General features: G+C 51.6%; 3 protein-coding genes and 2 non-coding genes across 5 annotated transcripts; 3 read left to right on the top strand and 2 right to left on the bottom strand.

Annotated features, from left to right (window-relative positions):
• The first annotated feature begins 305 nt into the window (after positions 1-305).
• On the top strand, positions 306-3,219 carry LOC126326045 (protein SEY1 homolog). The gene is made up of 3 exons (XM_049995488.1): positions 306-380; positions 609-706; positions 890-3,219. Exons 1-3 carry the CDS (start codon positions 325-327, stop codon positions 3,148-3,150), a joined length of 2,415 nt encoding a protein of 804 aa, XP_049851445.1. The 5' UTR covers positions 306-324; the 3' UTR covers positions 3,151-3,219.
• A 293-nt stretch (positions 3,220-3,512) lies between these two features.
• On the top strand, positions 3,513-4,743 carry LOC126326054 (uncharacterized). Its single transcript, XM_049995506.1, has 2 exons — positions 3,513-3,620; positions 3,692-4,743. Exon 2 carries the CDS (start codon positions 3,774-3,776, stop codon positions 4,740-4,742), a length of 969 nt encoding a protein of 322 aa, XP_049851463.1. The 5' UTR covers positions 3,513-3,620; positions 3,692-3,773; the 3' UTR covers position 4,743.
• A 31-nt stretch (positions 4,744-4,774) lies between these two features.
• Positions 4,775-4,845, bottom strand: Trnae-cuc (transfer RNA glutamic acid (anticodon CUC)). The gene has a single exon. It is a non-coding gene; the product is annotated as a tRNA-Glu (tRNA).
• Positions 4,846-5,186: 341 nt separating this feature from the next.
• Positions 5,187-5,257, bottom strand: Trnae-cuc (transfer RNA glutamic acid (anticodon CUC)). Its single transcript has one exon. It is a non-coding gene; the product is annotated as a tRNA-Glu (tRNA).
• Positions 5,258-8,705: 3,448 nt separating this feature from the next.
• On the top strand, positions 8,706-9,536 carry LOC126326056 (ribosome production factor 1-like). Its single transcript, XM_049995509.1, has one exon. The coding sequence runs from the start codon at positions 8,706-8,708 to the stop codon at positions 9,534-9,536; it is 831 nt and encodes a 276-aa protein (XP_049851466.1).
• The last annotated feature ends 2,378 nt before the right edge of the window (positions 9,537-11,914 follow it).

The following is an 11,914-nucleotide window of genomic DNA, read 5'->3' as shown; positions in this document are numbered from 1 at the left end:
GTTCCGCAGTGCGCTGTCCCTTTGGTTTTGTGTGGGCTATGCTGCTTTTTTTTTGTGAAAATGCCTCGCAGCGGACGGTGTCTTGCTAGTATTGTCTACGAAGACACGGTACGACTACCAAAAGTACGCAATTGAAGGAGGGAGACGTCTCACAGGCAAGGTATGTGAGAAATACACATACAATTTTAATGTATCTATCTAGCTTTTGTCCTAAGGACAACCACAAATCCTAGGTACGCTTTTGGATTTAGCACAATTTTATAGCAAATTCACGTGAAAAAAAGTTTTTTGAGATTTTTACAGAACGTTTTGAGCACTACACTGATGGACTCTAAAGACAGTGATGCAGTTCAAATTATAGATTTGCAAGGCAATTTTTTGTATGGTGATAGGCAAACGTGTTTTTTTTCATGTCCTTTGGAAAAGAGTGTTATGTTTGTGGCGTTTTCGTTTAAGATTTCCATGTTTATGTTGCTATCTCTTGAGCAAAAAGAAGCGCATTTCGCGGCAATACATTGTAGCCACCATGAGTGTTTTATACAGTCTCTTTAGAGAGGAGCAAGTTTGCGTTAACGTTTTTTTTGTCACCCTTCCTAACCATGACTTAGAGATGACATATCGGACAGCCTAAATAAATGGAATTTGACCGAAAAAGGAAATGACTATCATATTGTTGCGATATTAGGCGCGCAGAGCTCCGGAAAAAGTATGTTGATTTGCGCAAAAACTTTTTTGTGGTCTTGGATTTCAAAACCGTTTCGAAACACATGTGCAATAAGGGGGTGACTGGGTGCTGAAAGGGTTTGATGCGGTCGTGGGAAGATGCGTTTTTCAATCGCGCTTTGCGAAGACCAGAAATATTTTTATATTTACTGACAACTATATAAAGGTACTTTGCTGAATGAGTTATTTGGAACAAATTTCGATGTGATGAACGCACGATCTGGTCGATATCAGACGACTCGTGGAGTATGGTTGAGTTGCTGCGAGTTAGACGAGAGTCTGCTATTGGTTATGGACGTTGAAGGGACAGATTCTCGTGAACGGGGTGAAAATCACGGTACATTCGAACGTCAAACGTCGCTACTGTCATTGGCATTGGCCGACGTGTTGATCATAAACATGTGGATGACTGATATTGGTCGTCACGAGGGTGCGAATTACACACTACTCAGAGTCATCTTCGAGATGAACTTGCAACTGTTTCAAGTTTCTCCTCATCAAAAGTCGAAATTGGTGTTTATTTTCCGTGATTGCGTTCAATCTGAAACAGGAACACCGTTAGAATCCCTCAAGAATATGGTGCGAGAGGATTTAGAGAATATTTGGAACGAAATCACCAAAACCGACGCATCTTCCAATTGGGCTGTGACCGATATATTCAATTTGGACTTTCTATCTTTGCCTTCGTTGCCTTATGAGAAGGAAAATTTTAAGAATCAGGTTTCTGAGTTACGCGCTCGTTTTACTAGCTCGACTGTTCCGGGCTCTCTGTTATCGGAAAAACGCCAGAAAAATGTGCCCATAGACGGATTGGTGCAATACATGCAAGAGATATGGAAGATCATTCAGAGCAATCAAGATTTGAATCTTCCTTCTCAACGTGAAATGTTGGCGACGGTGCGCTGCACGCAAATTTCCCAGCAAGCCTTTGAAGAGTTCGAGTGCAAGCTGCACGATTGGTCTTCAATTTCTCGTCAAGTAACTCGAGAAGAATGTGTACGAAACCTGTATGAGTTAGTGAAGGACTCTCTGCAAACTTATGACAAAGACGCTCAGAGATACGACGAGAAAGTGAGCCATAATTTGCGCATGAAGCTACTGAAACAAATGCAACTAGAAGTCAGCGAGGAGTGGAATCAGTACATCACCTGGACGATTGATTTGCTTGTAAACCGAGTGAACACGGAGCTGAGCTCGCTCGAAGCCGATCTGGATAATTTAGATGCATTTTATCCTAAGGTCGCCGAGTGCTACAAGAAAAACTTAAAAGACGCTGTCAACTGCGTCAACCAAGGACGTGTTCCTGAATTTGAACCTCTGGGCGAGTGGGGAAAAGAGCCGTTAAAAACTGAGATTTCTGCCAAACTTTACGGATTGTGCGTACAACGGTGTGCACAGATTTTTGACAGCTGCGTTAAGCAAATCCATTCTTCATTATTTTCGACACTTTCTTCGTGGCTGAGTTGCGATTTGGTGTCTTTTGAGTATGACGGTACGTTAGATAGTAGCGTGGACACGCAAAGCGCCGTTTCCGAAAGTTGGGATCATATCCGTGAGTTTTTCGAGTCAAGTTGGAAGCAATCCGACGCCCTTCTCGACCGTCGAGCTTCCCAACTGAAGCTCTCGTCTGATCGGCTACCCGATGAGTTTAGGGATGTGGCGACCAAGGCCCTTTTCATTCTGGGGGAGAAGACCTATAGGGACACAATGGAGTTGATCCAGCAAAGGCACGAGCAGTTTAGAAGAGATTCGGTCGAGTCACTGTTCAAGTGCGTTAGGAGCAAGGCTGAGGTGATTAATTGGTCGATGGAGAAGCGGTTTGCTAGGCATTTTACGTTGGATCAGCAGGGAGTTCCACGTTATTTTTACGGCAATTCGCTCAAAAAGTGTTATCAGGTTGGGTGTAAGCATGCGCAATTTGCCTTGGATGTGGTGTCTGTCTTTCGGTTTGAACCGAAGTTTGTGTCGTATTCTTACTTCATGCCGGGCCAGCATGCCCTCAGAATTAAGAACGACTTCCAGGCAGTTCCGGACGACTTGGCCGTGCTTTCGCGCGATTTGGTCGTTCAATCTTGCGAGCGCTTTCTGACTTACGCTCAGAATGCCTACATGCATGCGTCGGCGGAGCAGGAGAGGTCGCAGAGGAAAAACTACACATTGGTTGTGGTGATTGTCATGTTTTTGATCTTTGGATGGAACGAGACGTCTTACGTCTTGGCTAGGCCGTGGTTGTTGTTATTGGTTCTGCTGGGCGGTTCTGCGGGCTTGTTTATCTATTACTTTCGATTGACACCGCTCATCCTTCCGGCTGGCATGCATGTCCTGAGGTCGGCACTGAGGGTGGAAGAGGCGCATCAGGTTGATGAGAAGCCGGACGCGGCGATGGGTCGGGTCCGTTCGTCAGTTCCGAACAAGAAGCTCGATTAGGCGTGATTGCACCTGCTTTTCGGGGTGCGTGTGACAGGCCAAGAATATAGGGCGACTTTTTTTTTATCACGGTTTTGAGTGTGACGAAGGTTCTAGGTACTTTTTTTTTGGGGGGGTGCATTCGTTGAGCGGCTGAGTTGGGGGGGATATCACATATACTGCTGTAGCAAAATAAAAAAAGCGCGGTCCTTTTGACTGAATTTTGCATTGTGGTTATTTGGTGGGAGACTTTTTTTTTGGCATTTTTGCAGTTGACGTGCGGTGCGATTGGATTCATGGAGGTGTTGCCTTTGGGAGCCGAGCAGGTCCCGCCGTATGACATTTTTTTTTTAAGAACAGAAAAGGTGCGGAGGGGATAAAGTCGTTCTTTGCGCGTCGGGGAGCTGACCGTTCTATGAGAAGGTGCTCGACTCTGATGAGTACGATAGGTGGTTTAGGGACGCGGGGGCGAGTTTGGACAGATTGAGGAAGTAAGAGTGCGGTTTTTTTTTTTGAATTGTGTGATCGTCGTTGGGGGTGAGCTGATTTTTTGAGGGTGAAGGGCGATTGAAGGTGTGTTTGGAACAGACGTGAGTTTTGATTGGTCTGGAGATGCGCTCGCATCGGAGGCGCGCGAGCCGCGGATGCCTTCAAATCATCCGTGGCGTGGGGTGGTGGATGCACTGTACGGCGAAAATTGGGAGAGGGAGCTAAGAGAGTGGAAAGGGAGATGGGAAGAGGTTTGGAGAAGGTTTAGTATATGTGGTAATGACTCAAATGCGGAATGCGGTGATTCCGAGGAGGATATAGGAAGAGCGGTGAGAGATACGGAAGAGTCCATTAGGCATTTATCTATAGAGAATGGAGGAGTTGAAGAGTCTGTGTCAAGCGAGCTTTTAAGAATTAGAAGTGAGTTGTGTGGTTTTTTGATTGATCCTTCTATTATTTCGGTTTCGTTTGGAAAACTTCTGAAATCGACTCGGGTTCGTTTGCACTTATTCGCCGAAGCTTGTCATTTCGTTCACTATAGCATTGGTCCGAGTTCGCGACGTCGGTTTTGCATGACGAAGATGGCCAAAAATTCGACGCAATTGATGGATCCCAGTTTACTTTTTTTTTTGGTCCCGTCGAGTCGTTTGGTGGTGGAGAGCTTCCATTTTGACAGGTACATTTACTTCACCAGCGTGCACCTCAACATGGTGGCTCGTCAACTGGAGGTTCACATTGACCCGTCGTGGATCCATTGCCGAGAAGCTCGAGATGGAAGGGGGAACTACCATGTGACTCTAGTTTCCAAGCCGGCTTTGACGTCTCGAGTCGATTTGGGTCGAGTGAGTGATTTGTTCAGGGACCTAGTCGCTTCGATTCGACCCGACTGGGTGGTCCACGGGCTTGGGAGGGGAGTTGACGAGGATGGCCGTCCTCGGTGCTACTTTGTTGTTTTGAGCTGGCCCAGCGCTGCGCTGGCGCTCGAGAAGCTGCGCCTGCCCAGTGTGGACTTTCACGTGACGTTGGGATTCGAAAAGAAGGATTACCACGGTTGCAGAAAGGACAGGAGCGCGTTGCTTTCTTCTGATGAGCTGGCCGAACTCAAAGAAAGGCGCAGGAAATAAAAAAAAAAGTGGAAGTGAGGGGAAAAAAATAATTCCCAGCACGGGAATCGAACCCGTGGCGCCGAGGTGAGAGCTCGAAATGTTACCACTACACCAGCTAGGATGTGTTGTTTAGGATTATACGTATGGATTTGACAAGAAGGGTTACCGCGATTGGAGAAAAGAGTGCGTTGCGCTCTGTTCCGGCGAATTGGTCGGACTCGAAAAAGCGCAGGAAATAAAATGTTGGGGGAGGTGGGAGAGAGAAAAAAATAATTCCTAGCGCTCGAAACGTTACCGCTACACCAGCTAGGACGTGTTGTTTAGGATTGTACGTGTGGATTCGACAAGAAGGGTTACCGCGATTGGAGAAAAGAGTGCGTTGCGCTCTGTTCCGGCGAATTGGCCGGATTCGAAAAAGCGCAGGAAATAAAAAAAAAGTTAGGGGTGGGAGGAAAAAAATAATTCCCAGCACGGGAATCGAACCCGTGGCGCCGAGGTGAGAGCTCGAAATGTTACCACTACACCAGCTAGGATGTGTTAATACTAAAGTCCAGTGGGCCTGGTTATGTAGACGCGGTGGAGGGGCGTTGAGTTGAAGGGAGGGGGGAGACAAGGGGTGTGTGGGGCGCCGTATACATTATACATTATTATGGTTCGATGGTTTTTTTTTCGTGCGCATATGTATATTATGGGTGTGTGGGCGTCAGAGCCGACTGTTAGAAGCCAGTCGGTATTCGCCGCCGGAGTACTCGATTTGTTCCGAGTTGATCATGTTTTGGAGGAATTCCTTCATTTGAGTGGAGGTCTTGTCACAGTCCATGTGGGACTTGGCCATTTTGCAGATGCGGTTGAAGGGCAGGGCGCCGAGGTTTTTGAGCATGGAGAGTATGAACGGTTCCAGGACGGAGTCGTCGTCGTCGCCGTCGTCTTTTGGTTCTTTGCCGAGGTCGTCTTCTGGTTCGGGGTTTTGGACGTCTCGTTCAAGGGACCCGGTTAGCTGGTAGACGCGGTGGGAGCACTCGTGAAGGATTCCGCAGGTGGTCCAGTAGGAGAGGCATTTTTTCGCCGTGTCTTCGGGGGCGTTTAGGAGGTCGGCGAGTTGGTCGAGGCTGAGGGACTGGTTGTCTTGGAACGCGGAGATGCAGGCTGCTTGGGCGGGGGTGACGGTGAAGTGCGAGGATTTGGGGCTCGAGTGGTCGCTGGAGAGCGTGAGTTCGAGTTCGACGACGCCGAGGTGGTCGTACCAGTTGAGTTTTCTCGAGGCCTTTAGTTTGGCGTATTCGCTGGAGAACCGTTCCCTGAGGGCGTGGAAGGGATGGGGGAGTCGGAGTTGGGCGCTGCTTGGCTGAGAGGGCCAAAAGGAGTAGGAGATGATGGTGGAGGAGAAGATTGGCGGGTCCGAGGTGGAGTGGTCGCTGGAGACGGCTTCTTGGAAGTAGTGGTTGATTCTCTTGGACTCGGCGATGTCTTTGAGCATGATTTCGCTGATTTGCATGGAGGAGTCGCCGAGTTTGAGTTTGAGCAGCTCGACGTTGCGAACTTCTTTTTCGACGTCGAAGGTGGTGCAAGAAAGGAGTCGTTCGGCGAGCATGTCGGAGTAGGTGGAGATGAAGGGCGCCTTGCTGTCGTAGATGCTGAGGAGGGTGCAGAGCTTGTCGGTTGTCGCCTTAGAGTACAGAAACGAGCAGTCACCTCCCGGTTGGGCGATGGAGGGTTTCGGTCTCCAGAGCTCGAAGGCGTCGTCGCCGTCGTCGGAGTCGTCATCGGAGTCGGTGCTCGCGGCGTCCAGGAGCTTGTGGGAGTCGGTCTCGGCGATTTCGTTGAGAATGGAGGCGTGTTCGCCGTTGTCCGTGTCGATGAGAGTCGAGACGATCACGCGAAGCGTGTCGCGTCTTTGGCGGAGGCAGTTCTTCAGGTCGACCGACGCGTGCTCGAAAAGGGTGCCGCTGGAGTCCAGTTCGTGCAGGGCCATGAAACAAGAGAGGTACGCCGTAATGATGTCCGTTGTGTACGCGCCCGGATGCAAAAGTCGAATTTTGAAGACGGATCGGAGAGAATTAACCAATTCGGTGTATTGCTTGGTCTTGGCGAGGCACTCCTTCAAGTCCAAGATGGCCGGCATGGTGTCCGGATAGTCGACGATGATGTCGAACATCTCGCCGATTCTGAGCGTCGAAAAGGACTTCATGGCGTCGTACTCCAGCCTGCCCCTCCAGCTGGACAACTTAGAATGAAGCTGCTCCTTTTGGCATTGGGACTCTCGCGGCGTGGGGCAGCCCGCGAGCCTATGCAAGAGATCCTCGAAGATAACGCCCCACTCTCGGTCGACGTCCGAGCGACTCGCGTCGCTCCGGAAACTTCCGGGCGACTCCGCGAAAAAAGCAGCCGGACTCCGGAGAAATTTCGCGTGCGTCGCGTCCAACTCGAAACCCTGCCCCGCGGCGGGCGCCACGACCGACTCCAACCACGGAACGCACACGTTGGACACCCACTGCAGCAGGCCCTTGAGCTGGCACGGCTCGTAAAGCGAACCGGCGTATTGGACTCGAATCTTGCTCTCGATGTGCGAAAACAAGAGCGCGCCAACCACGTCCTCGCACAACTCGACCAAGTTGAGCCTGTGCAAGTTCCCGACAATCTCCTCGTAGACCACGTCGTACGAGCGACCCCCGCCCCGCGCGCACTCCCCCTCGCCGCGCTCAACCCTCAGCTCGAAATTTCTCTTGAAAAAAGTGTACAACATCGACTTCCAAACCCCGGGCTTGCACGCGGCTCTCCACCTCCGGTCACGCTCCCAGTCGCCCTGCGCGAACTGGTAATGGTGGTTCAGCACCAGGCTCCACAGGTGGCCGTTGAGCACGTCGAAAAACCGAACGCAACTCTTCTCTTCGACTCGAAACGACGAACACGAAACCTGCGCGCTCATGCAATTCAGAAAAAGCTCCCTATACACGTCCACAATGACGCCGTGAGCCTCACACAGCTCCCGAGTGGCCTCCAGCAGCTCGTCCTCGAGCGCGCGCGACCCCTCTCGGAACTCGTCGGACTCCGGGGGCGCGGCCGCCCACGCGAAACGCTCCCAAAACCCGGGCACGATGTGGCGAGCCACGAGCTGGAGCACCGTGCCTGTTCGAAGGTGGCGGAGTGAGTCTATTTGTGCGCTGACGAGCGTGACAAAAAAAAAAAAAAAAAAGGGCGCAAGGGAGAAGCGCGTACTATAGAACCAGGTGTTGAGCATTTCGACGTCGAACAGCTCTCTGTACGAGCCGTAGCTGGTTTCCGCCTCGGCGTTGAAGACGGTCTCCGAGGAGAAGAACTGAGCGACCGCCAGCATCTGCGCCTTCCACTCTTCGATGGCGGCGTTCATTTCAGGGCGTCGTACCAGCCCGTTCGGCGCGTCGGCAGAATTGTTGGGGAGAAGGGGGAAAAAAAAAAAAAACTCTCTCCGCGCGAGGCGTCGCCGCCCCGGCGTTTTGACGACGTGCGAATTTTTCGGACGCTGGAAAAAAAAAAAAAAAAAGAGCGAATGCACGCATTCCGCGGATCAAGATGGCAGGGACGAGGTCCGCGACTGGGTCTCGGACTGGCGCCTCCGGAGGCGCGGCGGCCGGTTCTGGTCGCTTGTCGAGCAGCAGAAGGCGCCTCGCTTCCGCCTTTCGCCGAACGCGTCCTGGTCGCTCCGAGGGCGGCGATACCGGCTGCGCGCGGAGAGCTCGGCGAGGTTCGAGCCACCGTTCTAGAAAAGGTGTCGAGGGGGGCTCTCTTGGCGCGGCCTCGAGATCTTCGAATCGAGGCGAGAAGTCGTCGGCTGCGAAGCGCGATCGAAAAAATACGTGACGTTTCTGGAACCCCCTGCGATTGCGCAGACGTGTATTTTTTTTTTTTTTTTCGCGCGGCCCTTCCCGGAGATGATGGTGGTTGTTGCTGACCCTGCGTTGCTTGTTGGCCTCTCTCTCTATAAGGCGCGGATTGGCGCTCCGAATGCGCCAGATAAGAAGAATCGAAAAGAGGAAGAGGAGAGAGGAGCGAAGGCGCTTAGAAGAGGAGCTTGGTCCCGACGCGCCGCCCAAGGGCGTCCCGCGAACGCTTGAGAACATGCGCGCGTTTGACGAGACGTACGTGATGGGCGCAGACAAGGAGGTCGAAGACGAGGAGATGATGGACGAGTTTTCGGACCACTATCTTGGAAGAACGTCGCCCAAAATTTTCATCACGACGTCGCTGAAGTACACGAAGCTCTGTCGAGAGTTTGTACGTCACTTGGCACTGTTGTTTCCAAACGCGCAGGTTTACCCAAGAAAGAAGTACAGCGTTGGCGTTTTGATAGACTACGCGATTCGAAACGGATTCACGGACCTGTTGGTCGTTAACGAGGACCACAAGCAGCTCAACGGAATGATTCACTGTCACTTGCCCGGCGGGCCGACCGCCATATTCAGACTGTCGAGCGTGAAAATGCTGAAGGAGATAGGCAAGGTGAAGTTGCACTCTCCCGAACTGATTTTGAACAACTTTACGACTCGACTCGGACGAACGATAGGTCGGATGCTGGGCGCGCTGGTGCCGCTAACTCCGGAATTCGAGGGTCGGAGAGTGATAACAATACACAACCAAAGAGACTACATATTTTTCAGACACCACATTTACGAGTTCGAGGGTCCGGCCGCGGCGAATTTGCGGGAGCTGGGCCCCAGCTTCACGCTGAAGCTGAAGTCGCTGCAGAGCGGGTTGTTCGACAAGAAGCACGGAGAGTATCTGTTTCAGCACAAGCGAGAGAATCAACCATATTCGAGAAAAAAATTTGTACTGTAAAAAATTTTGGCCGTTGGGTGATGCGGACGAATGGCGCGTTTTTGCGCGGCTGCACAGAACGGAGGTACTGAACCAAGTACTGAGCGGGTGCGTGGGGCTCTTCGCGGAGTCGGTTCTTGGAAGTTGCGTTTTTTTTTTTCTCTCGGACGCGGGCGATTTCGACCGCTGCGAGCGAGAATTGCTGTCGAGGTGCCGCGCGTTTTTTGAGTCCCGTTGGGGCGGGGGTCGGACGCGCGGATGGAGTTTTTCCATGGGAATGTGTGCACGTGTTTTTTTTTCTAATTTTATTTTGGCGTTTTTTGCACTTTTGCACTTGAAGGCGGATGACAGAGTTCGCCAGCTTGTCCTCGCGTAGGTAGAGTCATGCTCAGTAAGTTGGGAACGTTGCTTCACTGAGACCCGGTGACGACATTCGAGGAACTGCGCGCAGCATCGCGCGGCAGAGACAGAAAAGGCACGTCGCGCAGAGAAAGCGCGGGCCAGCCAGAGAACTATTGGGATGGCGGATTCAGACTCGACGAAAGCACAGAAGGAGCAAGAGAAGTTGAACCCGCGTATGGAAAGCGGAGAGAAATGGCCAGGCGGACACGGGGGGTTCGAAGAAGCGAAGAGGAATATAGCTCGCTCTTCTATGTTTTTGTCCGAGATTAACAATTTTAGGCGCTTTGACACGAGGACCCTGTCAATTAGCTCCGAACAAATCGCTTCAGAGCCGAAGAAGGAACGCGAGCACGCGGCTCCTGCCATGGAGTTAACGTCGAGTTGTGACGGTACGGTAGAGGGCTACAGAGATCAGGCCTCTACGGACGATCCAGTCGATAGCGACCACAAACAAAGCCCGGAGGAGGGCGACAAGAAGGCCTCTAGGTCTATTAAGGGAGACATTAAATCTTTATTTTCCAAAGACAAGAAATACAAAAAGCCGTTCAAGGACAAACAGCCTGCTGGATATGGCATATCTTATCCAATCACCAAGGGCATCGACAAGCTCGATAAGGCCAGGTCCAACTTGATGACGTGGATAAGTTGTACGTATCACAACCGACCTGGAAAGAAGCCTCCTAGGCCCCACCACCTCTCGGAGTCGTCCTCCGAATCCGCTTGGGGCGTTCATCCTTCGGAAGAGGACTCCAGGGACACGGGCCCGGTCTTGACGGATCAGCTCGAACTGGCGGAGCCCAGCGACACGACGGAGCTCTCAGAGAGGGTCCCTCACGCGGAAGAAGACCCTTTGTACCGTCGGAGAGGGTCTGACAGTTCTCCGCCTCGCGACTACCTTGCTCCCCCCTACTTGCCGACTTACTTCAGCGGGGAGAGCTACACCGAACGCAGGAGTGCGGAGGAGCCGATCTCCGCGAGCCACGAGGATCTTTCCTTTGAGTCGTCTCATTGCGAAGAGTCGGACGACGTTTTGTACACAAGCTTTGAAGACCTGCTGCTATCGCGCGACCTCGGGCTGATCAAAGCCTTCTGTTCCTGCCTTCAAATCGCGGACATGAACAAGATATGCACGCCGCTGATACGCGTGCTTGAATACAACAAGTGCAGCGTGCCCACGATCAAGGCGTTGATTTACTACGAATCCTCGCTCCAAAAAACGTCGGCAACGCTGTTTCGGAACAACTCGTTCACGACCAACCTGCTCACATCCTACACGAAGCTCGTGGGTACGCCGTTTCTCAAAACCACCATTGGCATGATCATGCTCAACGGGTTCGAGCTCATCGACTCTGGCGAGTGCACTTTCGAAATCGATCCAACCTTGTTGAAGCCGGGCGAAGACCTGAACAAAAACATCTCCGACCTGAAGCAACTCGTGCGCGAATTCCTCAACAACATCATCAACTCTCGCGCCGTCATCCCTAGGTCCTTCATGGAAATATGCTACGCTCTTCGAGACGCCACCAGCGCCAAATTTCCCGAAGCGAAGTACTTCGTCGTCGGCGGCTTCATCTTTCTGCGCCTGATTTGTCCTGCTATGGTGCTTCCGGAGGGCTACAAAATCATCGATTCGACCATCTCCAACGCCCAGAGGAGAATGCTCGTACTAGCGTGCAAGATCCTGCAGACACTCGCCAACCAGCGAAATTTCGGGGAAAAAGAGTCCTACATGATGGTCATGAATCCGATCATTTCCGAATACCAAGAAATTCTTCAATACTTCTTCAGCGTCTTGTCCAAGCCCCCCTCTCCGGACATGCCCGAGAACATTCCCACTATCATATTCACTCCTGAAGACTACGAGCAACAGCTCAGAGCCATCACTCGCCAAATAGAAGCCATCAAGTCCAAACTTCTAAGCACCCCCAAACTCCAAAATTATCCTAAGGTTTGTGAAACGCTCAGAAACCTAGACTCCATCCCTCTAACCAAAGCAG

Source organism: Schistocerca gregaria, unplaced genomic scaffold (assembly GCF_023897955.1).
Source record: "Schistocerca gregaria isolate iqSchGreg1 unplaced genomic scaffold, iqSchGreg1.2 ptg000963l, whole genome shotgun sequence".
Taxonomy (NCBI): domain Eukaryota; kingdom Metazoa; phylum Arthropoda; class Insecta; order Orthoptera; family Acrididae; genus Schistocerca; species Schistocerca gregaria.
This window is presented reverse-complemented; position numbering and strand designations above follow the sequence as displayed.